The sequence below is a fragment of the Neltuma alba genome, unplaced genomic scaffold (assembly GCF_004799145.2).
Source record: "Neltuma alba isolate B1F8T4 unplaced genomic scaffold, ASM479914v2 tig00000695_pilon, whole genome shotgun sequence".
NCBI classification, from domain to species: domain Eukaryota; kingdom Viridiplantae; phylum Streptophyta; class Magnoliopsida; order Fabales; family Fabaceae; genus Neltuma; species Neltuma alba.
The window spans coordinates 16,148-43,836 of record NW_021632149.1 but is presented as its reverse complement, the minus strand read 5'-3'; the positions used below and the strand labels follow the sequence as shown (position 1 = coordinate 43,836).

The 27,689-nt window shown below is 32.2% G+C and overlaps 3 protein-coding genes and 1 pseudogene across 5 annotated transcripts; 2 read left to right on the top strand and 2 right to left on the bottom strand.

Annotated features, from left to right (window-relative positions):
- Positions 1-1,241: 1,241 nt before the first annotated feature.
- LOC114744429 (uncharacterized) lies at positions 1,242-7,921 on the top strand. Of its 3 annotated transcripts, XR_003740100.1 has the most exons (7): positions 1,243-1,649; positions 2,791-2,905; positions 3,021-3,102; positions 4,694-4,745; positions 5,569-5,637; positions 5,719-5,800; positions 7,655-7,921. XR_003740100.1 is itself a non-coding variant. In XM_028932610.1 (6 exons), exons 1-5 carry the CDS (start codon positions 1,278-1,280, stop codon positions 5,629-5,631), a joined length of 684 nt encoding a protein of 227 aa, XP_028788443.1. In that variant the 5' UTR covers positions 1,242-1,277; the 3' UTR covers positions 5,632-5,637; positions 5,723-6,062. The 3 variants fall into 3 exon arrangements, 2 of the variants coding, with proteins under 2 accessions (XP_028788443.1, XP_028788432.1); XM_028932610.1 differs by lacking the exon at positions 7,655-7,921 and having other exon boundaries at positions 1,242-1,649; positions 5,723-6,062; XM_028932599.1 differs by lacking the exon at positions 7,655-7,921 and having other exon boundaries at positions 5,719-6,062.
- Positions 6,278-12,033, bottom strand: LOC114744420 (mannan endo-1,4-beta-mannosidase 5-like; annotated as a pseudogene).
- Positions 12,034-13,139: 1,106 nt separating this feature from the next.
- On the bottom strand, positions 13,140-17,768 carry LOC114744408 (uncharacterized). Its single transcript, XM_028932583.1, has 3 exons — positions 17,586-17,768; positions 14,116-14,359; positions 13,140-13,660 (listed from the first exon to the last, which is right to left on the bottom strand). The coding sequence occupies exons 1-3, from the start codon at positions 17,766-17,768 to the stop codon at positions 13,266-13,268; spliced, it is 822 nt and encodes a 273-aa protein (XP_028788416.1). The 3' UTR covers positions 13,140-13,265.
- Positions 17,769-22,793: 5,025 nt separating this feature from the next.
- On the top strand, positions 22,794-27,366 carry LOC114744447 (uncharacterized). The gene is made up of 3 exons (XM_028932618.1): positions 22,794-23,278; positions 25,929-26,189; positions 26,982-27,366. Exons 1-3 carry the CDS (start codon positions 22,835-22,837, stop codon positions 27,168-27,170), a joined length of 894 nt encoding a protein of 297 aa, XP_028788451.1. The 5' UTR covers positions 22,794-22,834; the 3' UTR covers positions 27,171-27,366.
- The last annotated feature ends 323 nt before the right edge of the window (positions 27,367-27,689 follow it).

The following is a 27,689-nucleotide window of genomic DNA, read 5'->3' as shown; positions in this document are numbered from 1 at the left end:
CTGGGTGAAGAGCCCACGCAGCAAGGAAGTGGAAAGGGGCTGGGGCGCCGCGTGTGGTTGGTCCTGGGCTAATAAGAAGTGGACGATGCTCGCTCTGAATTTTCAGGAGATGCATCACCTGTGCATTGGGTTTATTGGATATCCATTTCTTATTACAAACTGCTCAATCCAATCTAACTAGTAAGTTCCCCCTCTACCAAGTAAACTTTGGGCTTACAAAGCCCATATCAATCAAGCCTTGCTGATGAACGAAGTTTTTGAAGCCTCTGCATCCTTGTAGGTTCCTTCATGCTCCTCCCTTGCGTTCATCTGGCATTAAATTTGCATTAAAATCACCAGCTAAAAGCCAAGCTTCATCATCATCAATGTTTAGGTTGGACAAGTCCCTCCAAAGGGCTTCTCTGAGGGTTTGGTTGGGACTACCGTAGATTGTGTACATTTTTAACTATAAGTAAAATGCAAGAGTTGTACTCATTAAAGATAAGTAGAACTTACTTAGAAATTCAAGTCTTTTGATACTTTTAGATAATACATTTTTTAATAAAAGATTTTTCAATGCAATTAAATTCAAATCAAGTTTTTATAAAATCATAAGGTCTAAAAATCACAATTTAAAACTATAATACTGGCTAAAATCAAAATTCAATGAAATTTAAATATAATAACAGCATTAATCCTTTCTCTAAGAATAAAATCAGGCCATTCTTTACCCTTTCTTTTTTTCTTTTGGGATTTTGATGAGTTTAGCTAGTTTGTGGGTTTGATATGAAAATATATACGCAAAGAGGAAGAAACAGTTACACTATTCAATAATTTTGATAAAATGAAAGGAGATGGATTTCTTAAAGACAAAATTTAAAATTAAAGGAGCAATTTAATTTTGTCTAAGAATGATTTAATTCTTTTTAAAAAGTAAGGAAAGTTTTTTTGTCTAACATTATGTTTCTTTTTTCTCCATACACAAAGAAATTGAAGTTAAATGGATTAAAAAAAAAACTTCATGAAACTATGTAGTTAAAATAAAACCTTAAAAAGACTATGTTTTGATTTTTTTTCCAATATTTTTTTAGGATTAATATTATATGTAGTTTATGCAATTTGACTTCATAAGGTTTTAAATGTAAAAAAATCTTTTTTACATCAAAATAAATTTGTCATAGCGTGTCTAACTGCCTTCCACAAAATAAAAAGGCCAGTAATTGAAAGTTGCGTGTGGGGATGGCGTCTGTGTTTTTTAATCACTCTTAACAATCTTCAAATTCACTGACCTCCACAACATGAACTCAGTTTCAGCCATCGCTGCGTCGACCTCGTCTTCTTCATCTTCGCTACTCAATATCACCAAAATCCCCTCTTCTTCTGCAGTAGCTCCTTTTGCTCCTCCTCATGTTTATCCGAATCTTCGAAGGAGAAGGAGCAAATGGATGATTCTCCGAAAAAATGCCGAGAACCAGTCGATTACAGTTGCATCACCAACGACGACCACCAAAATTGATGACGACGATAGGGCTGTGAGTTCGGCTTCGGATGTTGTGAGGAACTTCTATGAAAGAATTAACGACCATGATGTGGACTCTGTTGCGGACCTTATTGCTGAGAATTGTGTGTATGAAGACCTTGTCTTTCCCCGACCATTTGTGGGTCGCAAGGTAACGAAGGCCGTTCATTTGAGATTATTCAAATTCCATCTTGTATTGTATGGTTTGTTTTGTTTAGAGGAATAACTAGTTCACGTCTTACTTTTATTTTCATTTCGTACTAAATTTGAGTCGATAACAAGCTCACGTCTTGCTTTTTCCATCACGTCTTTTTAATTTCTTTTTATCTAGTTATATCATATCATGTCATCTCTAAGCCGCCAAATCCCCCCTCTTTATCATGCACAAATACAAAAGCACACAAATAGACACTTAATCACTTGCCCATCTTGAAGCAATCCCAATATATGAAGAAATGTATAGTCTGAGTCCATTAGACTTTCGGATAGATTCACTAATGCAAGGGGCATATTAAAAATCTGAATTTTGGGAGTTGATAATCAAATTTTACAGCCGTGGTGTAAATTACATAAGTTGTTTTGTTGAAGAGGGTTTTGAGCATTTTAGCTAGTAAGCATGAACGGTAAAGGGTTAATGTAATACTAAAAAGGTTAGGCAATACAAATCTTAAGGGTTTGAAAATGTTGAACTTCGTGATAAAAGGTATGAGCACTAGCGGCCTCTAGCTTCCAAACTGAACTATTATTCATTGACAAATTCTTTTATGCTTACTCTTATTTATTTCACTTATAGGGGTAAGCAGGTAGTTACAATCATTTAGTGATCTGTAACTAAGTCCTTTTTCAACAAAGAATGACATGTGCCTCAATTGCGAATGATACTAACCTTATATTCCATGAGACATTTTGTTATTAAGAAATAACAAATTGAACATTGAAGTTGCAGTTTGCCTAGGTTTCGTAAGGAGTGGGATGAACTATTGTGAGCAAGGAAGATATTTTTTTTCTTCCTTTTTTGGGGTGGGGTGGGGGTTAGGCTTTTCTGTTATTTAAAATCTGATCAAATACCCAATCACTTGGATCCATTTCATTATTTTCTTGGTGGTCAATGGCTTAGGCCTTAGTTCAATTATGAGTAAGAACGAGAAACCTCACTTTACTATAATTCTTCAGCAGTAAAGAAATGGCCTTTGATGAAAAAAATTATTATCCAGTATCAGTTGTTCAAACTTCTGAAGTGCCATGATATGACAACTTTCGCTAGATCTAGCTTATCTTTAACTCTTGTTCAGGAAATTCTGGAGTTCTTCCGAAAGTTCACCACTTCTACCAGCAAAGATCTCCAGTTCGTTATTGATGATTTGTCCACTGATGATCCCTCATCAGTAGGGGTGATATGGCACTTAGGTACATTATTTCTAACCTGCTTTAAAATTTCTGTAGAGCACTATAGCTTTCATTTGATTTTGTATTCTTTTTTGGTTATTTCTTTTTAATGTGTATTATTTGGAAATGTCCACAGAATGGAAGGGGAAACCTTTTCCCTTTAGCAAAGGATGCAGCTTTTATCGTTTGGAGGTCAATAATGGAAAGAGACAAATAAGGTAAGTGGCATTGTTATTTTAATGGACTTTTAGTACTAAGAATGCATTGCCTTCGCGATGCTGGGCAGTCATTACAATTCATGATTATCTGTTGCTACAACGAACCCAGGCGGGTAGGTGGTATAATTTATTAATGTTTAGGTTAGCTGGTTCAATAAACTGGGTAGAACTTTTATTAAAAGACTTGTTAACGTCTCAATAGAAAAAGCTTGCTGGATAAGTTGATAGTGACCTTTCTTTATACTGCTGGACCCCCAAAAAAAAAAAAAAACCTGCTTTACAATGCTAAAATAGCATATATAACTCTGCATTAATGTTGAAACAGAAGATACTCCTTTGATAGGAGTTCACAACACCGAAACTTGCACACATATCTTAATCTAATGCCAGGAATTCACAATAATACACACGCCATTACACAGTAGTCACTCACACAAAAACAATACTGCACACTCAGAATATTCACAAGCAAACACGAGACAACAGAAGCAACATGACAGTTTTTGGTTTTCTTGAGAGGCAAGTTTTCTCCTTTTTCCTTCCAAAATTTTTTTTCCTGCGCTTTCTCATTCAGTATCCATTATAGTACGCCTTTCCGGTTACTCCCCATCTGTCTCTCCTATTTTTCCATCATTATTCCCTTTTTGCTCCCGTTTTGCTGTGTTCCTTTCAACCATAAACCTTGGTGTTTTTTGTTTCACATCCAGTCCTTTTTTCTTCTTCAGTGGTCCTGTCTTCTTCTCCCTTTCACTATTGTCTGTTACTGTACGTTTAGGCTGCTTGAATGAGTTGAGTCCCATCACAAAGGAATGATAATGTGGTCTAATGGATCTTTTATCGAGGCCAAGATACTATCTAGGTCCTAGGATACATGTCAAATGCACTCGATTGATGCATGGTATCTATTCTTCCCTCTTGGCATGGGGTGGTTAAGGTTAAAACATAGTTCAAATTCAAACCAGAATGAGATGGAGATCGATATCAATTTTCTTGTAATCACAGAATTAACTTCATACATGTTGTCAAATGTAGATGCCAAAATGTTCCCTTACCTTTGATGGAATTGAATTCCTTAAGAGGCTCCTTCCAAAGCATGGCAGCCTAAATTCTCATTCGTAAATATTTTGATTTCTTGGCTGTTTTTTCCATCCTCAAAATTCCAAAATTATTGAAAGCAGAGGATATGCCAACTCACTTCAATGCAAGTTTTCTGTTGGGATATTATTTATTTAGATTGTATTTATTTGTAAATGGTTGTAGCTAGTGGATGGTCGCATTTGTAACAGAAGTGTTTATACCTAGGCTTGTGTACTTCCTTATTTTTAATACAAACTCTTCTTTCTTCACTTTCATATGATATCAGAGCCAGGTTCTGGGACTTGTGAGTTACAGGCCCACCTGCTTTATTCATCTTCATATTATACACACTTTCTTTCTTAATAATTTCAATCCAAACCTTTAGACGTTTTTTCATTGGCCTTTCTATTAGATGATACTCATGGCTTAAATTTTATTTCCTTTAAGTCAAACTAAACCAATCGAAGCTTTCTTATAGAATATCTTTTTGCTTTTTAATTTTTTTATATGACAGATATGGGCGAGACAGTGTAGAACCAGCAGTTAAGCCCGGGGATGCAGCTCTGGTATGTCAGTTTTCCTTCGTTTCAGCAGTAAATTTTTCATGAGAACGAGGGAAAAGAAGGTTCCTCCATGTGATGTGAAGTATTTTTTCTCTAGATGGTCCGTGGCAAATAGGTCATATCAAAAGCTACTAATAGATGTTTTGCCCAAATAAAAATATCAAGTGTCATCAAAATTTATGGTATCTGAAAATAATTGTTGTTTTTGCATTTGACTCCCACTGTTTAGAGGTTGAAATTTTGATTAGCTCAATTAAGTACCTCACTTTGTTTTTGAAGCTTTTATTCATAACTCTTCTAGAAATTTAAGTCATTGAACTTCAAGGAAACAGTGACATCATGGCTTATTTAATAAAATGTTTTTGATTTTTACAAGGGAATAGTTAATTTTGCTTTGAAGACCATATCTTTCTGTTAAAGTTTAATGATTTTGTCATAACTTTTCATGAAACCCAAGTCAAAATTCTATGACATCACTGGATTAACTTTTAACTGTGTCTGGTCCAACGTAGGTTGAAGTTTTATCAATTTTGCGTAAATATTTATTTGCTAACTACTGACTCTCCCATCATCAGATGGTAAAGTCTCATACTCTCCCATATTAGTTCCAAATGGGCCTGAAAACTCATTCTAAATAAAATAACTGACTTTCTTGTTCCTTATATCTGCTTCCCAGGTCCTTTTGTTATTAGTTAAATAGTAGGTTTTATTGCATCTGACATAGTTAATTTCAGGAAAAGGTCAGATTCAGATTTTAAAAAAAATATTTTTCAGTAAGTTGAGAATAACTATTGGCATGGCTTACATAGTAATTGTATAATATCAGGCAGCAATCAGGAGTGTGACTTGGCTTTTTCAACAGTTTCCTCAGCTAGCAGACATGTTGTGATCAAAGGTTTGCAGTTTACATAATTTCAAGATGCAAATGTCCCTTATTTGTTCACTTACTGCTTATTGTCTACCTCCAATATTGCAGTCAGATTGGTAAACATATGCTTCCTCAACACATGAAAAGAACAGAAAACGATGTGAAGCAAGTATGGAAAGAGTCTGTACAGGTCCGTCACGTTCCGTGTATGTGAAATGTAATTACATATTTAGTGTTCATCATGGATGGGTTGATCAACACGTCAATCAAATTTTAATGATAAATTGAATCTTCTATAGATCTATTATATGCAATAATTATAATTTCTTATGTCATTCGTTCTTTTGTAATCCCTTTAAATATAAATGTACTACATGCAATTATTGTTTCGACCGTAACAGACCGGCATTCATTCAATACATACTTCTATTTATTTTTGTTATCATAAATAATTAGATATGTTTTCTCGTTTATTGTATAATGTCTAATCCTATTAGGTATTATATTATCTGGTTACAACCTTTCAAACACTATTAGGCTTTTTAATATATCGGATAGAGCCTTGAAATTTTTGCCATACCTTGTTTTCTCTATGTTTCGCATAACAGAAATTAAACCCAACCCGGAAAAAAAAGGAAGACTCAATCAATTATTACTGTTGTCCAATTCATATTTCTTTGATGTAGGGTTGCCCTAGGCTAATCATGTTGTTAGATTGATTACGGATGATTTCTCTGGTGGAAGGGTTTAAGGTCAAGACAACCTCATAGCCATCAAAATATGAGTCCATTCCTTCACCCCCAATCTGCCAAACCAAGCCTCCTGCAATTGTTCTTCCACTTTTTGCCAAGTTGTAGATGCTTGCATATACTTCAGTCATAAACGCATCCCTCTGTTTAATACTGAATCCTGGATCTTTGCTTGATTTACCAAACTCGCCGAAAACTAATGGCTTCTTCAAGATGCTCTTCGAGTCTGTCCAGTGAATTGTCAACCATCTTTTCAGGAACTCCATCTGGGTTTTCTCACTCTCTCCTGCAAGCCTGTAAATTTGCATATACATATTAGGGTTTACTATATATGACAAGGATATTCTCAAAATGATTCTTTGTATGTGCTAACTAAGATTATGTCTCGCTTTGAACAAAATTTAGGTTACATTCCTCATATTGGAGAATTACATTTGAGAGATTAGATTATTTTAGGTTATCTTTATCGGCTTTTGAAAATTGTACAGGTTAAATAACTCTTAAAAGTTTTTAGACGATTATACTTGGTCTTCCTACCACCAAAATCCTGTTAAGAATGTATAAAAAAGGCTGAAGAAATAAATAAAGTTGCACAAAGCCAATGAAATGTGGGAGAAAGATAGAAATGATAAAAAAGTTTGCCCGAATCCCATAAAGGGTGTAGCTTTTCTATCATATATTGATTGATTGATATGTGATGATTTCATGAAATAGACTTACCAGATAGCCGGGTATGCATGAATGGTAGCAAAATCAACATATGGAATAAGATTGTTGTTAATAAAATCAGTGCCATATTTTAGAGACTTAGGGTTGTACTGAACCCTATCTGGTGTTGAATAGAATCCTTCCATCCCCACTGTCACCAAATGCTTATTATCTATGGATTTCACGTAGCTGCCCATCTCCTGTATCCATCTCTGTGTATCATGTTTAACATTCATCAACCTTCAGCTTCCCAAGTATTTTACTTTTGATGCAATTAAAAGGGAAAACATGTTCAGTTGATCATTAGTTTAGTTCTTCGTTAAGTAATTCTGTTTCAAAAAGATAGTTTTGGGTGCAACTATGAGCAATATTTTTATGTAATTTGTACAATGATTAGTATAAGGAGAAAATGGTGGGTAGGAATCCATAATGTCAAATAACTTAACTTTTATAATGAATGAATGGTATTACTTATGATTTGTGAATGACATAGCTTCTAATAAATTTTATTGTTCTAAGCATGAAAACCAGTCAAAATAAGAATTCAGTTAAAATTAGCTTACTCTTTGAAATTTTGGATAATGCAGATAACTATTGAGTCTCACTTGGATATCTAACGTGAAACAAGTAATTGAGAAAAGAAAAAGGTAAAAAGTTGAAGGAAGTGAAAACAGGAGGTGATATGGCTTACACCAATGGTTTGGCCGGAAGTGTCAACTTCACAGCGAGGCTCATTGATAAGCTCCCACGCCATGATTGTGGGGTCATCTTTGTATGCCACACCATTTACCGTATTTTTTCTTGTAATCAACGTCTGCCATCAGCAATAAAAATATTTACAAGATCGTAGAACAGGGAGAACGACGCTAAAAGAAGAAACCGAGGGGAGGAGTCATGAACACAAGTATAAGGTTCTTCCAACTAATCTATATCATTGTATTATGGTCTCATTTATCAGATTTAATGCACATCTAGTCTTATGAATCTAAAATATTGCCTTCTATACATATATTTATATATTATATAAGGTTGGAGGGGTTTGGACAATGGAGGGAGTAGGTTGGGTGGCAGTAGTTTGGTTCTCCCTCGCTGGTGGTTGCTTCTCCCTCTACGACGGGTAGCAAATAGTGACCGAAAGGGGGGAGGAAGGAAATCAAGAAGAGGAAGAGAGCTATGCTTATGTGCAAAATAGGAATTTGTGAGATATTACGGGGACAATTTCGTCGGAAAATGTTGAATCTCATGACCGATTTTCTAGTACGACGGGATGATGGTACTCCTCCGGTCCTAATTATAAGACCCAATTGACTTATTTGAGGAGATTAAGGAAGTAAGTTAAGTTGGTTATTTATAATAAATAAGTGTTGTCATTCCTAAAATATCCTTGCTAATTAAGTATATTGGCTAAAACTATCATTATTAGAAGGATTATCTTAGAAAAAAATGCATAAATATAAGAGACAAAATGGATTGGGGTCTTATAATTAGGACCAAATAAAAAGTCAAATTGGGTCTTATAATAAGGACCGGAGGAGTATTGTATAATCCCACGTAGGATGATAGGATTGGATTGGACTCTCCAATGCCGCATACTAAACAAGAAGTTGCTATTATTCAATCCAAACTCGTCAATTCCACATATCAAACATGGCCTAATACGCCAGTAATCATAAGGGAGCAGATTTTTTTGGGGGGGGGGGGACAATAAGGGAGGAGTTAAACTAAAGCCCATCCCCATCATCTGTAAATAATGTAAAGAAATTCAAAAAAAAAAAGAAGAAGAAGAAATGTGAGTGCGCATAAATAAAGTAAAGGAGGCCTACACTCACATTTCGCTATGCCATCCCATTTCTTACCATTAATTTACTATTTCTTTAAATAGCATATCATTTTTTTAATAATTATAACCAAACACAAGATAATTTTTGCATTTTACACATAAATTATCTAAATGATCTAGACAAACAAGCCTTTGTACTCATCTAGATATTTTAAAAAAATACTTTAAAAGAAAAAAAACGATAACAATATTAATACTGCACTATTATATTACTCCTGTGGACCTTAACATAGGAGTTATTATATAATACTCCGGTCCTAATTATAAAACCTCGTTAGGTTTTATAATTAGGACCGGAGGTAGTATTATATTATATATCAAGTCATAAGTTAATGTAAGAGATCCAATCATATTTTTTATAATTAGTCTTTTTGATTTCTAAAGTGAACTAAATATGATTATCTCTCTCAGTGGAGAGTTGAATTTTGTTTCGTCACGTTATGAGAAACTAGTGTTTTTTGCTATATCCAACTGCTATTGATATAATTAATCTATTTAAATTAGTTAAATAGTTCTGATATGTTGATGGGGACAACAATTAAATATACCTTGGCATTATTCTTGTAATAACCTTTGACGAGAGGATGAGTGTAAAAATCATCATCGCTGGCGAGAGAGGCACCACTGCTTCTGGCCCATTCCACGTATTGATGTCTTCCGCCAAACGTGACATAGTTATTTATGAGACTCATTATCAGCTTCATATTATGTTTCCCTGCTTCCGCCACCACAAAATCAAGTGCCTGCCTTCATGTGAAAATTTGTCAACTATTTTTAACAAAAATAAATTACTTTCACATTCCAAAACTACCACTCTATTTCAAATAAATTTCTCTTTCTATGATTAATGTTTCTGCAACCCAACTATCAATATTTTAAATACAAAAATTGCATAATGAAATAATGGAAGGTATTTTTGAAAATACAGGTGTGAATATAAGAGCTATATAAATAGTTTACATATATTAAAAAAATTAATTAGATTAATTATTTGTAACAAATGTGTATTAATTTTTTTTAAACTACCCTTCATTAGCTCCATTGATGAAAATCCCCATTAATATATATAATTAATAAAAATCATTTGAAGAAAAAATTATAAATTTAAAAGATATAATATATCAAGGCCAAAACCTCCCAATTAACTCTTACATTTAGATTGAATGGAGTACTATTTTTCATAGGTCACACACGAGCGTGCATGACAGCTTGCTTGTGTCCTGTCATGTCCTGTTCTCCTAGACAAATCTTTAAAAGAATCATATTTCAAAAAGCTAGCCGTTAGAATGGGAGCGTATAAAGCCTTATAAGGCTTGCCTTTTAATATAACCCTTTCAATATGAAACTCATAACGTGCCAAAATAGCCTATTACGACCAAGACACTGAGCACCAGCATTAGAAATTAGAAAGAACAAAAGTTTTTAAATGACATTTTTATAGTATAAAAGAATAAAGGAAATATTATATGTATGTATAAAGAAAAATATAAGCCAGTGTAGTTTCTTCCCAATGATTTATGAAAAATCCAGCGTATTTCTCAGATTCCGATGAAGATAACCTGAAAGAAACGCTCGTCGTAAACGCCGGGAGATTTCTGGAGGGCACGATCACCGCCGTCACTGAAAGCCCAGATGCGACAGACGCCAAGAGCGACTCTGGAAGCTTCTAGAAACACAGCGGGCACTATATGCTTCTGGCTGGCTTCTTCTGCAACTTGCATCATCCAATATGCATTGAATCCATTGAACAGAACTCAGATCCATTCCACACAAATTCTGTTCCTCTCTCCCCACAAATTCTCCGTCAGAAGAAGAAGAAGAAGAGATCATCAACACGAAAAGTAACCCTAAAATGCTCATATTCTGTAGATAAGTTTTCTTTTACAGAAAATGAAGGATAATTTGATTTGGTGAATGAATCAATGAATGTTGATGATATATATATATATGTATGTATGTATGTATGTATATGTGTATGTATGTACGTAGCGAGGTGGCCTTCTTTAATTGTCTTAATTACTTTCCTTAATTTTCAATTGGGTATATTTAATGAGAAGATTTCTGTGAACATCATTAACATTCAACATATAATATTGTCCAGAAATTAATAAATTCCTTTAAAGTTGACTTTCACTATATCCAGGGGACTTCACTAGACCTTTGTATTTTCTACGCAGCCTAAAAATGAGTCATGCTACTACCTCCGGTTCTTAATATAATATTCTGTTTGACTTTTATTTTGGTCATAAATATAAGACCCTAATCCACTTTGTCTTTCATATTTATACATTTTTTTTTCCAAAGTAGCTCTTCTAATTAGCAAGGATATTTTAGGAAAAACAACATTTATTTAGGATAAATAACTAACTCAACTTACTTCTTCAATCTCTTCAAATTAGTCAACTGGCTCTTATAATTAGGATCAGAGATAGTATTATTAATTATGATTTGTGGGCTCTTTTTGTTGTTTTACACTCTTCTCTAATGATACGTAAGGTTATTTTAAGGCGGCCATGTTGACTTTGCTAGAATTAAGTGTTTTATATAACTTATGAGTTGTTTAAATTAATTAAGCAGCTCTTATATTAAGGACCGGACCAATAGGAAATTAATGGTTTTCCTTACAAGCGGTTACTTGATATCCAAGAAATGCAAGTGAGGAGGTTATGTGAAATACAAGCTTGCGTGAATCATCTTTTCTCTTTTCACCAGATTATGAGCATTACTTAAAAGTCCGTTTGGTATGAGGAAAATTGAGGGGAAAGGTAAGGATGAAAAATTTTAATGTGCTCAATTTAAAAAATTGAAGAAATGAGGTTTTAAAATTTTAATAGAGAGTAGTTGTAAGATAAAAAAAGTTTTTAAGCTCCCCATTTCTTTAGAGCTGCAATTTGTCATTTTGGTCAAATTATTTGGTAACAATTAAAAGGATGTAAATTAAAGAGGATGTTACTAATCAACCAAAAAAAAAAGTAGGCAATTACATAGAGAGGTTTACAAATTAAAGAAAGTGAAATTTAACGAAGAGAGGAAAGTGGAAGCATAATCTGCCATTATTTCAACAAGTTCCAAAATCACTAGATCACTAGCTAGTTGGAGGAAGCCGCCATCGTTCTCTTCATCCATCAAAAGAAAGGGAAAAGATCAAAGGATCGGGAACCAGTACAAGTAGTGAGGAGAAAGAAGAAGAAGCTAGCTAGTTCAGAGGAAACTTGGAATAACGACCGGATATGAGTTCAATGTTTCAGAATGGAGTTGATTCTTCCTTGAAGTGGTGATGATGTTGGTTTAAGGAAGAGGTCGATGTAGAATAGAGAGCTATATGCTACCTCTGATTCTTAATATAAGAGCTAATTCGATTTTTAATCTGGTCCTAAATATAAAATTCATATCCATTTTGTTTATCGTATTTATTTATTTTTTCTAAAACAGTCATTGTAATAGTTGCGCATATTAAATATTTTATCAAACGATACTTGATTGCAAGGATATTTTAAGAAAAACAATATATATTTATTACAAATAACTAACTTAATTGATTTCCTTAATCTACTTAAATTAATCAACTACCTCTTATATTAAGGATTGGAGGTAGTATCTCCAAAAAAATTGTACAAATGAGGGCACTAAGGAAGTAGATTGGGGGGACCAAGTGTATGAGGTACTGTCAAAGAACTACAACCGCTTTGGCTGCGCAAATATTAAGGGACGATGGTTTGCGCAAAGTCTTGGCCTGGGTTCTTTGTCCTCATGTCATACATATGGAGAGGAAGCTACAATCTTTCATTCTTTCTTAGTATAACAGTTAGTTAAAAATCAGATTTAGTTTTAAATATAATATCTCAATTCACTTTATTTCTTAAATTTTTGTTTTTTCCCTTCTGAAATATCTTTATTGATCATTGTAGTAGATTCTCATCAAGAGATAGTTCTAATACATATGATTGAATATAATAGTTTGAAAAAATCAACACATATTGATTATAATCAACTAACTTAACTGATTTTTTTTAATCTTTTTAAATTAGTTATGTAACTAGTTCTTATATTAAAAGTAGGAAATGATATTTTTGTAGCAAGTGTTGGGTTGAAAGGATTTCAAGATCGCCTGCTAGCTAGCAAATAACATTAAGTACCTCTTTGATTGGTCTTCTATGATATGGTTTTCTATAACTATATTAAAATGTTTTCGATCCTAAATTAAATAACATGACGCAACAAGAAGCAACTGATTAAAACTTAAAATAGAACTATTTCCATCAAAATTGGACTGAAAACATGCAACCATCATAAATCCAAATCCACTAGAGCGAATAGCCAAAAACAATGTTCCCTCATTATATTAAAAAATTAATTAGTTAAGTGACTACCAAAGTATGAGCTCTAGAAACCCTAATGGAAGCTTCATTGGTTGCTTGCATGAGATGGTGGAATGAAGGAAGTGTAGAAGTCCAAGTGTTGTTGCTATGGCCTGACCATTTCATTTGCATGAAGTTGCTCTTCCTCCATGGACCCAAGTGGATCTTCTTCTCCTTCATTGACCTCTTGGCAGCCCCACACATGACTCGGATAATCGCCGTCAGGTACTCCGACTGACCGACATAGAATTCCGGCAACAATGACAATAGTTTCTTATATTCTTCTCCTGCTCTTGCAATCTGAAACTGGTCTCTTAGCTCCAATTCAATTAGATATGGCATTTGCTTCTTTCTTGTTTGTGTGTTTGGCATCACTTCTATATACTGATGTGAACCTTCACATAAAATAAAACCAATCATTAGAAAGAGTGAATGTGTGTGATTGATTATTAATAACCTGATCACTAATAGTTTTAAGTTGCAAAAATTTACAATCATAGTGAAATATTTCTGGATGTTGGCTGTTTTAAAAAATATTTTAAGGTACTGAACGCACTTAAAAAAATACTTAGCTTTAAGATGTTGGATGTATCAGAGAAAATACTTTACAGTATTGGATGTACCATAACACATTAATTTACAGACTATAATTTATGAAAAAAACTTAGTTTTGCAAACTATCATTCAAGCACATGCAACATCTTTTTTTACTTTAAAAAGATCATCTTTTATTTATTGAAATATATGATGCAACATGATGATAAATGACAAATCATAACAAACAATAAAATTATTTTTGATAAAATTATTTCAAGGAAAAAGAAGGGGGAAAAAGAAAAAAAGGGAGTACCTCCGGGGACGCTTTTAGTGGAATCCCATTTGGAGAGGCGGAGGGAGGCATTGTAACCTCTGAGAGAAAGCAATGAAACCACGAGTGTTCTTAAACAGTGGGAACACCCATACGACGTCGTTGAGTTGGGTTTCCTGCACTTGCATCCATATCCATATTGTGGGACCTTCTTGGCCTCTTCCAATATTTCTCCAACCTCTTCTCTTAATTCCCAACCTACCCTCTTGTATCTCTCTACAATCTCCTATGAACCACCACAACATTAAATATTAAAACCAAACACAAAAATAATTAACTGACCAAAAAAGAATCCCAAACAATTATTGAATACCACTCTATTTTTTATTATAAGTCACTTGTATCCTAAACCCGCAAACCAAAAAATACATTAAATTAATCAGTTTTTTTTTTCATATTTACCCTTATTAAAAGTAGAGAGAGAGGAAAGGAATGGATTGCATAGGAAATGACAAGTTGAGAGAGAGATTAATTAATTTTTTATTAAATTAATAGGGGTAAAATTGAAAAAATCATTAATTATATTATAAGTGACTTATATTTTGAAACAAACTTTTAGAGTACAAGTGACCTATAATAACGAACATTGTGGTAATTTCTAAATTGCAAAAAATCAGATAAGAAAATGAATTTATATAATTTAAATTAGACTTGAACCAGATAGGGAGAAAGACATAAAACAGATAGGGAATTAAAATTTATTAGCAAAATTATATAAGTATTTTTAGTGACAAGTTGACAACAACAATTAAAGTAGTGATAACTAATTTTATTGAAAGTAATTAGATCATTTTTTTTTAAAAAATACTTTTTAAGGAGTTCATAAAAATTAAATGATTTCAAGATACTTTTTAAAAAATTTTATATTCAAATTATCCTTTTATCTTTTTTCTCTCTAGAAGATGCATAAGGCATATTTAATTAGAGAAAATCATTTTACAAGTACTTATAGTTTTCCTCAATTTTTAATCTGATACATGTGTACATCTTCTCTTAATTAAATATTGAAATTTTTTTCTATTAACACCATTAACTTTTATAGAAGAGTTAACGGTGCTTTCAGAGCAAAGTTGTAAAAGCTAACGCTGCTAACAAAATAAAATTAAAAGCTTTAAATAAAAAAAATTGATACCGAATTAAAAATTGGAAAAAAATTATAATTACCGACAAAATAATTTTTTCCGTTTAATTATCCTCCTTTCTTTAGACAAACCACAAGGCAACGTGGGTGTGGCGGTGTGGGGCGGTGGGCACAAGCATGTTGTTTTATTTAAAAATACAGCCTTGTCTTTTTGCTCGCATTGTGGGCCCGTGGTTCAAGGAATATTCCGTTCTTATTCTAATTATGTGGCTCACATATTTTCTCTGTTTCTTTTATGGCAACATGGCTTATTTATTATTATACTTTTTGTATTATATCTTTATTTTGACTAACTTTAAAAATAAAAGATTCTGTGTACTTTTTTATTTATATACTAAAACCTTAAATGACATAGGAAAAGAAAAATCTAAATTTATTAATATTGTAACCTAAAAAATATAAATGTGAGTCTACATTATATTATCTCTTACTATAATTACAAGACCTCATCTACAAACGAGATCTTATAACTAGAACTGAAAGTAATATAGAATATGACTTATAGAAGATAGTGTAAGACTGTGTTTGATAATTTATATTGATGTCAAAAGATTAGTCAAGTTAGACCTCATCTTCTAGCATTATCATCTAAGGTAGTGTTTGGATAAAAACCAAACCATGGTTTCAGAAGTGCTTTTACGAATTACGAAGTAAATATGTGGAGGAGGTTATCTCGTTTTGCGGAAAAGTGCTTCTGAAACCATGGTTTTGGAACACCCAAACAGAGCCTAAGACTAAGAGCTAAAGGTATTTTAATCTTAGTATGCCAAAACTCTGCATTTCAACTTAGATATTAATTTAATATCCTTAAGATTCAATAACTTCTTGTTCATCCAACATAATCTTTGAAAATACGAACAAGATGATATGGTATTTTTATGCTTAACAAATAGAAGTTTTTTGTTTTATCAAACAAACTTAGAAAAATTTCATGAAAACCCTATGTTATATTGTAAAAGTAGAAAATTTTCTTCATGATGAGTCATTTTGCTACCACTTTTGTCCAAAATTGCGGGTTTGTCAGATTTTTTATGATATAAAATTTTTTTGCCATGACTAAAAACCACTCCATTAATTAAATACATAAAATAGAATATCCTTTTTTTTTCTTTTCTTTTCCAAGTTTCCCCTCCTCTTATATATAAGAGCACTAATAGATTGTCTTAAATTTTTATTGTCATTTTTCATTCTTGCCTCCGCTAATTATTTATCAACTTTACTACATTAATTATCTACTTTACTCACTCGAACTCCCTATAAATAATATTTTTGAAAAAATATATATTTTTATATATTACTTTTAACTAATTATAGTCAACTTTTTAATTTACATAATTCAAATATTTATATCTTATTGAAAATAGGAGCGAATATTTGTCAATTCAACATCTTCCGTGATAAAATTCTCAGGTAGATTTTTGTCTCACCACACAAAGTAATGAGTGGCGGAGCTATCATACCAAATAATTAAGTTGTCTTTAGTCATAAATAATAGAATAAAATAAAAAAATACATATTATTATCAGTCAGATATTATTTTTTATTCTAATTATAAAACGTCATTTGTAAATTATAAACAAGATATTATAATTAAAACCAAAGGTAGTATTTCACAAATCCCACTCAAATAAACATAAAATGATAATTATTTTTCATTATGGATATAATTGTCTTCTTCGTTTCAAACTCATTGTCAGCCACTAATATAATATAATATAACGATACTATCAATCTTTAATATAACAGCCGGTTTAACTTTTATTTTGAGTTTTAAATATAATATTTCAATTTACTTTATCTCTCATATTTATTTTTTTTTTAAGAAAGTCCTTATAATAATAGTAGTTCTAACCAGTACACTTGATTATTAATGATATTTTAAGAAAAACAACACATATTTATTACAAATAACTAACTTGACTAATTTTCTTAATCTACTTAAATTAGTCAACTAACTCTTATAGCTCCAACTCTAATTATAAGACTTTGTTTATATATTACAAATAAGATCATATCAGAGTCAGCAGATAATAAGTAAGAATGGAAAACCCTCCTTATACCAAGATTTTGAAGCCGAATTTTACCGTTATGGATTTTAAAAAATATATTAGTTACGCTATAGATTCATCCAAAAAAATTCAAGCTTGGTTTGATTTTTCCCAGAACTCCAACAAGCTTACATGTACATAAATTAAGTCTCTGTATTTAATTAATTTAAGCGTCTAAACTAAGTAAAACCTCATTAACATTCTGGAGTTAACTGATGAAGAAAACATATAAATGGGAAATTACAAAAACAAAAGAAGAATACCTGAAGCATGGCCTCCTGAGATTCCCAGTACAAGGTTCTTTCTTGATGATGATTCTGCAGCTCGTCACTGAAATTTTCTCGTTTGAAGTTTTCAAGCGAGTGATTCAACTCTGATATCCCAGAACATTCTTCTTCTTTGTCTTCGCCTATGAACAGACACGCTTCATTTTCGAGGCTGTCCATGGTGGCCTTGATTTTCTCTGCGAGAAAATTTGGCCCCTCTTTCTGCAGGAAAGCAGGCGAAGGAGAGAAAATGAAATGAAGGGAAGTGGGAGAAAAATTGGTGGGGGAAGAGATGGCAAACCTACTCTTCTTTCTTGCAAGAAAAGCAGGATGGGACGTGGGAGATATAAATATAAATGGTATTCCGCGTCAGCTCCGAGAGTCATGTTTACGAAGAAATAACCAAAAAAAACTCACAGGAAGAATTACAATAAAGTCTTAAAAAAAATATAACTATAAAAAATCTTAAAAATAAATTAGAAATTATTGTTTTTTATTTTGAAATTTATCATTATAAACTGCTTAGTTATTATTGAGAATTTTTAATAATTATGTTCATTCTACTAATAGAGGTTGGGAGTAGCGGAAAAAATCAGTCCCCCATAATATGGCGAAACAAGGTTTGAATCTCTATTGAGATAGGAACCTATATTTAGTGCTTGACAATATATCAAATAACATTAATTTCAATAAGAAAATACCTATGTTTTAGCTAAAAATAATTATATTCATTGTTTGAGATTTTATTAGTTAAGAAGTTCACGCTGTGAATATTTGGTCCAATTTTATTCAGTTCAAATTCCTTTTAGGGAGAATGTAGTTAAAACACCTCAAAATTAAACCATGTTGAAATAACAGTTCAATATCAATAATTTAAACCTATTTAAATTGAGATCAACCAAAATATAACTAAATTAATATAATTAAAATATATAAACATATCTATACATAACTCTAAAAAAATAATATTTAAATAAAAAAGTATTCAAAGTAAATAAAATATCTTTGTATAATTGCAAACAATCTAATAAAATAGATTTGCTAAATTATAACATGACAATTTTTTTTTTTGAACTCAAAACAACCTCTTTTCAGATACAAAATGATAACCTTTAGAATTTGTTTTGTAGCTATTTTTTTCTTTAAGACTTTATTATAATTATACTTTTCGAAAACTAGTTTTCGTCAGTAATACCAAAATATGCAACTATAAAAAAAAATAATAATAAAAAAAAATTATAAAAGTAAAATAAAACTGCAATTGAGTTGATAATAATATTTGAATTTGGGAGTTTAGAATGACCAATATCATCAATGTAATGTATAAATTGGGAAAATCAATTTTTTTTATTCTTGAAATTTTGACTTAGTTACAATAGTCCCTAAAATTTGATTCCACGGAACTTAGTTCCAAAACTTATGATTTATCTAAAATTCAGTTCCTAGTCCGTTTATAATTTTATCTTTAATATAAGTCAACACTAACTCATCCTATATGGCCAAAAAAAAAACAGTAATAATACTATTAAAAATTACTTATGTGGCTTTCAACCCAACTCCTCGTGGAATTTATTAAAAAAAAAAAAAAGTAAGTAGAGACTAATTTTTGCCAACATTAGTTGGCACAAGTGGTCCAAATTTCTGGATACCGCCTCAAATTAAAGTCCCGCCCAAGTGTAATATCTGAGTCATTTGAGTGGCTGGGAACTAATCCAATTTGGCCGCCCAAATATCTAGACCATTTGGTTGGATTCTCAATTCTATACCATGAAATTGGCAACATTAAAAAGTTGTATATAACTACAAACTCTATTAGTCTTTAAGACTACTTTTAATTTCTTGTTATTTCTTCTAATTCTAAATATAAGAACTAATAGATATGTTTATTTTGATTTTAAATATAAGATATTAATTTATTTTGTTTCCCAGGTTCATAATTTTTTTCCTTAAACTCTTCTTAATTATTGCATGTATTAAAAGGTTTTTCATCAAATGAATAATATTCAATGCTAATCATTCAAAGAAGTAACTCACACGTTTGTTCTTTATAAATAATTAACTTAATAATTTTTTAATATGTACAAATTAATTATTTAATTTTCCCATTTAGGATAGAAAGGAATATATTTTTCAAAACTAAGATCTCACTCTTGACATGGATGTTGTGCTGGAAAACCAAAATTTTCCCTCCAAATGTATATCCCCTTGTTATTATATATATATATATATATATATATATAGGGAAATTTGAACAAATTGGTTTGTGATTTTGATATTTATATATTAGGAAGGGGATTGAGTAGTTTATTTTTCTAACATTAGCTGAAACTGTGAAGGCTGGAGTTAGTATTACAAGTTTAAGATCAACGATTTAAAGTTGATATTCAAATTGAGCCTTTAAAAATTGAGCGAGACCCATGCATGTTTTGTAACCTCCAATAATCACTTCAAAAAAAAATTTTATGCTTTATGAGATAAAATTCTTCTCATATGACACAAAATCACCTAAAATAAACTAATTTTCTCGTTGATTACAATTGGGAAAATATTTCTATTGTTCAACACAGCAAATTTGCAATGACTTTTTCCTCCAAAAAATTCCTGATTTCCCACTAGACTTACCAATTTTTTACCAACTTTGTGTGCGACTAGTTCGTTAAATGATCCAATTGACAAGAAAATCATATATTTGAAAAAAGAAAGAAAGATCCCTCCATATTGTTGCAGGAAGATGGAGAAGGTAATTAAGAATTTCATCTGGGGCAAACAAAAGATCAAGGAGGTGTTAATCTCATTAAATGGGATGATTTATGTCTTCCAAAAGATTTTGGGGGTGATGGTTTCAAGAAACCAGAAGCTCAGAATAATGCTTTGTTAACCAAGATTACTTTCAGACATGGTTCATCATCAAGCTCTCACCTTTGGAAGAATTTAGGCAAGGTTTGGGACCCCATTGAAGTGGACCTTAAATGGAATTCTAGAGATGGTGCTAAAATTAAATTGTAGGGTGACCATTGAGTGGGAGAGCATGGTCCTCCCAAGCTGCCAATTACTTTTGCAGAAGACAAACCTAGTGAGGCACTTTCACTCTCTCTATTTGCAAGTTTGAAAACTTTATCCCTTATGAGGGTTTTATTTTGCAAATGACCAAAATTAAGGCTTCATATTCAAATAGGAATTAGTTTGGCATAACGAATCATAAGCTTTTTACAGCTCATAGAAAAAAAAAAAACCACGAGTAAGGTCTTTACATCGACAACAAGATTTGAATTTATGATTTTGTAAGTTATGAACTGACTCCTTACTAACTAGACTAATTTTCATTGGTAGTGAAATTGGTTTCTAATCCTTCCTAACTCAATCGAGCTTCCTTGTTTCTGGAACCTTTGGAAAATTGGCTCCTTAGGAGCCTGCATCATAAACTAGGAAGCTGCAATAAATGAATCCTGTTTGGGATTATGTGCTGAAAACTGTAGAGCTCTCGACACCAGCATGCTTTTCAGAAATATCACACATTCACCCTTCAAAATTGCTTAGACATTCTTTGGCACACTACACAGGCTATAAACATTTTGAACATCTTTTGGTGTCTCTTATTTGTTTATATCTCCTTTTGATATGAGTAGCTGGTGAAGCATGGGTTTTTTGGGTTCGCATCTCCTTTTGTAATTTCATTCTTTAGTGAAAATTTTCCCTTTTTCCAGTTTTTATTTTAAAAAAAAAAAACAAGAAGAAAGAAACAAGAGACAATAATGATGCTTCGTTTATTATGCTATGGGCGAAGCTAGCCCAAAGTTCTTTGTGGGTGTCAGGCCCATTGTTATAGTTGACTACGTCGACCTCCTATTTTGGTGTTTTTTTTTTTTGTCAAACCCCTAGTGTTCACGCATGATAGGATTAATGGGGTGTTTGGCAATATAATGAAACCATAGTTTTAAGACCAAACCATAGTTTGGGTCTCAAATTTGCCAAACAAGAAGAAAAATTAACAAACTGAGGTTTCAAGTCAAAACTATAGTTTCAGAAAAAGTAAATACATTCTACTTCTAGCTTAAATTAAAGAATATGATTGTGCCTGTCAGAGTAGATCTCAACGATAATATGACTTTAACACCCCTCAATTATTTTTTTTAAACATATTTAATCTTATATTTTATAAATATATACACATATTAATTATTTATTAATTATATTATTTTATGTATTATTAATTATGTTGGTAAAAAATATATTATTAACAATTTTATTCCTTCAAATTAAAATATATCATAAAATTTATCTTTTATGTAATTATCATATTAACTTATGCCCTTTTTTGTAATTTGTACATATAAAAAGTGCTTCTAATAACAATTGTCCAAATACTCTCACTTCTCAAAATCACTTTTTCACAAAATCTATTCTCCCAAGAATCTATTCTCCAGAAGTTATTCTCTAAACCATGGTTTGATTTCATCCAAACACCCCCTAAATCTAATGAAATAAGCTATTTTTTCACAACGTACTGAAACAAAATTCAAAATCCTCTTAAAAAAAGTGTCTACATTTAGTACCAGAAACAAAAACAAAAAATAATTTGCTACATATTTTATTGGTGAGAAATTTGTCATAATTTACTTTATTAATTAGTAAAAATTTAAACTTTGTTTTCTATCAAGAAAGTAAATTTGTGAATATTAACCTTTAATGGATATCATAATAAATTTGTTAACCTTTAATAAATTTATGAATATTAACTATAAAGAGGCAAGCTCTGATATCATAATTCAATTCTTGATTTTCAATTAGATGATAAACACAAATAACTGATTTTCTAAACAAATCGGAGGGTTACATAACAATTCATTACTTTGATTATCCATATATATATATATACACAACATGAAATAATATTTTTTTCGAAAACATATAAAATTTTTTGGAAAAAGAATATTATACTCATAAAAAGAAATAATTACCATTTTTTTTAGCTGAAGAAATAATTACCAATTAAAAAAAGAATTAGCAAGTATGTAGGCAAAATTCAGGCCAAAAAAAAAAGTATGTAGGCAAAATATTCTTTGTTTGAAAAAAGAGGGTAACAAAATAAAATATTTAAGAAACAGAAATGTGGCTAATACATGCTCGTCCCTTCATTATCATCTTTCTGTGGACTCTGAAGATGTCATGCAGAGTCAGAACCTCAACTTTCTCTCTCATCTTCCTTCTCCATTCATTTCTCCCTCCTCTTCCCACTCACCAGCTTCATGGCCGCACCTCCTTTCTCCCTTTCATGTTGCAAAATCCCATCTCTTAATTCCTCTTCTACCCTCTCTCCTCGCAGATCCTTTCTTCTCTGCTCCTCAATTCCGTCATCCAACCACTGTTTTTTCCTCAAGTCTTCGTTAAACTACCATTACTTGTACGGCAACACTGTTCGGCGTCTAAGATGTGAGGCAACTCAAGTTTCAGTGGCTGAAGAATCTTCAGCATCCGGAGGAGGAGGAGGCGGCGGCGGCGGCGGGGGAAATGAAAACTGGATTCCGGTGGTGCCGGTTGCAGCGCTGCCGAGAGGAGAGCGGCGTGTGATAATTCAGGACGGTGAAACGATTTTGTTGCTGTGGTATAAGAATCAGGTGTACGCCATTGAAAACAGGTCCCCTGCAGAAGGTGCTTATAGTGAGGGTTTAATCAATGCCAAGCTTACCCAGGTTTGAGTACATTCTTTGACTTGTTGTTGGTTAAAATTCCTGTGAAGATAAAGCTAATATGCATAGTCTATGAATATTGAAAGGTTTCTCAAGAGTATTGTTAGCACTCTGATCATGTTAGGATCTCGATTGAGTTGGCTAGCTGCAAAGTGGATTTGATTTGGAAATATCTATGAATTCTTGTAATTACGAGTAGTTCTTATTATAAGTCATTTAAGATAAGATGCTTCCTTGATGTTTAAACTTGGGATCAAATTTTATCTTGTAATATGCATGTTTGTCAGGTGCTTATGGAAAGACTACATATTAAGTTATACAGTATTGACAATGGAAACAACAGATACAGTTTTGTAAAATTCTTTGACAAGAATATCCAACTAAAGGAATCTGAAAATGGAAAGTTTATCCCATTGATATTTCAAGGAAAAAAGGGCAAAGACAAAGCTCAACCTACAATTATCAGATTTCAGATTTTAGCTGCTCATCTGTCAGGATTCTTGATTAGTTGATCCCTTCCTTCTCAAAATACAATATTTATCAGTAATCAGTTACTCATGTTTTCTTCTCTAAGTTGATGTTGCAGTTGGATTAATGACATCGCTACCTTTATTGACTGAGGAAAATTGAACAACGACTTGGTAGATTAGTCATAGGAAACAATGTCATAATCCTACTTGATGGAGCCTAGAGCCCATGATGGACTCCTCCTTCTTAATTAGCTAGTGTGGTTTTTCAGAGTAGGGGCAATTGGACTGAGTAGCTTCAAAAGGTTACTATTTTCAGTTTCATATCACCTTTGGTTAGCCATACTTTTGATGCTATTTGGAATATTTTGCATTGTGCTTGGGGAACATCCATTTTATGAGAATACTATTTTATTAGTGCCTCCCAAGTTCTGACAGGTCCTTGATGGAGTGTCTTCTGAAAGCTCTTGCTTAGTATGAGTAGTTTCTCCGGGTTAGAAAGTTAAATGCTTTCGCTGGTTTATCTATTTTAGAATGTGAAAAACTTGTGTTGCAAAGTTCATGTATTTTCCATATTTTTATATTTTTGATTGATCCAATATGGGAAGCTTTACATTAAGTATTATTTTTTATTTTCCTCAGAAAAATTTAATTTCAGTTTTCTTTTTAATTACAAGTGTGAGACTAAAAGTTCAAATAGGATTAGCCAAACATAATGGTGGAACCAACTTCAAACTAAGTTCTTGGCCTCTTAGATTGGCATATATCAGTTCTTTTGCTGAAACACGTCTTGACATTTGTGTCAAATATGACAATACTGCTTTTTTTTTTTTTAATAAGCATGACTGTTGCATTTGGATGCAACACTTTTTACCAAATTATTTTGGTTGGGGGACTACATTTTTGGCACATCAGACTCAAAAAAAGCCATATTAAACTTTTATAGGGTTAAGGTGCAAATCTACTCAGAGTATTTTTCCATAGGCGTCTAACACCATAAACTTTTTTGGACACAAAAGTATACATGAAGTTTCTAAAAGGGTGCAAAAATGCCATGGCCGTTAAGTCATCTAATTTTGACTGTTTAGCAAACACATGGGTCAAGAAAATGGTGCAGAAGTACACATAAAGTTTTCAAAATGATGCAAAAATGCTATGGTTGTAACTCCATATGTATTTTTTCATTATTTTGAAAAGTTCATGTGTATTTTTGCACTATTTTCTTGGTTGACATGTTTATTACACGGTCAACATTAGTTGACTTAACTGCTGTGGTGTTTTTGTACCATCTTGAAAACTTTGTGTATTTTTGCACCCAAGAAAAGTTTATGGTGTTTGGTGCCCCTAACAGAATACTTTATGAGTAGATTTGCATCTTAACCCAACCAAGTTTTTCTTTCCAAGAAATTAGCAAAACTATCACGCTATGTTTTGCTTTAAGAACTTAGCTAAACTCTCTAGAAATGATTTCATGCTCCCACAATCACAAAGTGCTTCTCATAATAACTTCTATGGTGTTGATTTTCCATTGATATCTCACATGAGAATATATGAGAAGAGAGTGAATTTCAGCCTTGTGATTGCTTTACTCTTTTCACTTTAATCTTCTTTGCAGGTTGGCTTTTATAAATGAAAATATATTAGTGCGAGAATGCATTTCTAGCTGTTGCCTTCAAATTTAAGTTCCAGTCGATTCTGATCCCTTTGTGAATCTCTAGGCTCCTCGCTTTTAGACCACAGCTCAGCTTCTAAAATTTTCTCATTTCTTGAACTCCTATGTTTGCTAATTCAATAAAATCATTTCCGAAGAATGTTAGAATAATTTGGCTACAGGTAAACAGCAAAGAAAATTTTTCCAACACGAAGGTACTCACATGCACGACATATGATGATCGAACCAAGATTCATGGTATTTTCCAAAATGATTAATCATTGAAAATTTTCAAATTATAGTTGGCAGTGCCTTACCAATATAAATGTTGGCTCATCAAAATCAAATCTTAAATCATCTTTAAACATCATGAAACTTGAAAAGTATAATTGAAATCATACCTTTGACGCAAATTAAATTTTGGATACTAATATGTTATTTAATATATCTATTAACACATTATCTGGTAAATCTGTTCATAGTTTTTAGTTTGAACGAAAATCAACTGACCTCTTGCGGTCCTGTCTTTACATAGGATGGTTGTATAGTATGCCCAACAACTGATAGTACATTTGATCTACGGACTGGAGAGATCAAGGAGTGGTATCCAAAAAATCCAGTACTAAGAGTTCTTACCCCTGCTCTGAGGACACTTTTTGTATATCCTGTGAAAACTGATGAAGAGAACATTTATATCAGCATGAGAGGAACCGTAAAATCTGATGCTTCTACTGAGATAGTTTTTAGTGGGAAGGCTCAACCTGGTTTAACTGCAACTGATGTCAACGTTGATGAGGTAATTACACTACCTTCTGTATAATGATCACTGATTTTGGATACTTGGAGAACAAAAACATTGCAATCATATTCCCCTCTTCACAGAGGCTCAGATTGGCTAATAATTTCTTTTCCCTTTTTTAGTGAATTACATGAGCCTTCTCTAAATTCTGTTGAAATTACACTTACTTGGCCTTCTTTTTCTAAAGATTTTGGATCGATATGCTTTGAAAATAAGAAGTAAATTACGTCGATTTTCCCCAAGTTTTGCCAAAATAATGTAGATCACCCTTCTTTTTTTATTTTTAAAATTTTCCTAAATCTCCCATGAAAACAACAAGAATACTACGTAGATTGCCCCTGAATTTTTGCTAAAACTGCACATGTATCCCTTATGTTTTGAAGAGTTCACATCATTTCATCACAGCTTACGGGAAGTTTGCGCGCTTTATTCTTTATTTCATGAGAGGGCTGTATATGTTTTGAAATGGGGTTTCTGTCTAACAAACTATACATTTCATGAGCCAGTTGTAGTGCGGCTTACGTTAGAGTTTGTGTAATGCATGCGATCTAGATTAGTCTAAATAAATTCAAGGAAGATTTGTCTTGATTTTATGCATTTTGAATAGAGTTTAAGAAAAATCTGTACAAGTTACATTGTTTTTTAATCATGTCTACTATGCCTTTTCAAATATGACTCACCGATTTTTATCTTTTTTTAGCTCAAATGTACATTGGGATTTTTAATTTTCTTTTGTCATTTTATCTTGTGTTGCATTCTGTATAATTCATAGCTATACAATTTGGTCAGGTTAGAATGGTGGTTGACGAGGGGCAAGAGGGTTTTGGTTTCACTGGGAAGAATGAAATAATAAATGGGAAGGCTGCGATCATCGGCTTCCTTTTGTTGTTGGATTTTGAGCTCTTGACTGGTAAGGGTCTCCTTAAGGGAACTGGCTTCTTGGACTTCATTTATTCTGTCTCCAACGCTCTACAGTAGAAATTCCCTTTCTTCTTTCTGTTCTGAATTATGTATACACTCCCCCATCCCCATGAAAAGAAACGACATATTGTATTGAATTTTAGTCAGCATATTATGTTGTTGGTTCTTTGTAGTAATTTGTATGTATTCTAACCTACGGTACATTGTGAAAATAGATCATAATAATCTTTCTTTTAAGAAAACACTCCTTCTAGTTCTTAATATGAGAGTTACTTATCTATTTCGAGTAAATTAAGAAAGTTCAATAAATTAATTGATTATAACTAATGTGATCTGAGCTATCTAAAATACTCATGTATGATATTAGATTGGATAGAGGAAGAATGATAAATCTGGAAGATAAAGCAGGTTAAGGTGTTATGAGGATCAAATTTAATACTCCAACTAATTCTTATACTAGGAATGAAAAGAGTAAAATAAATTACTGTATTTATACGTATGATGTACCTTTTTTCTTCAGTGAGTGGATGATATTCCAACATTTGGTCTTGTCTGTAGGATTCGTGATCCTATGTT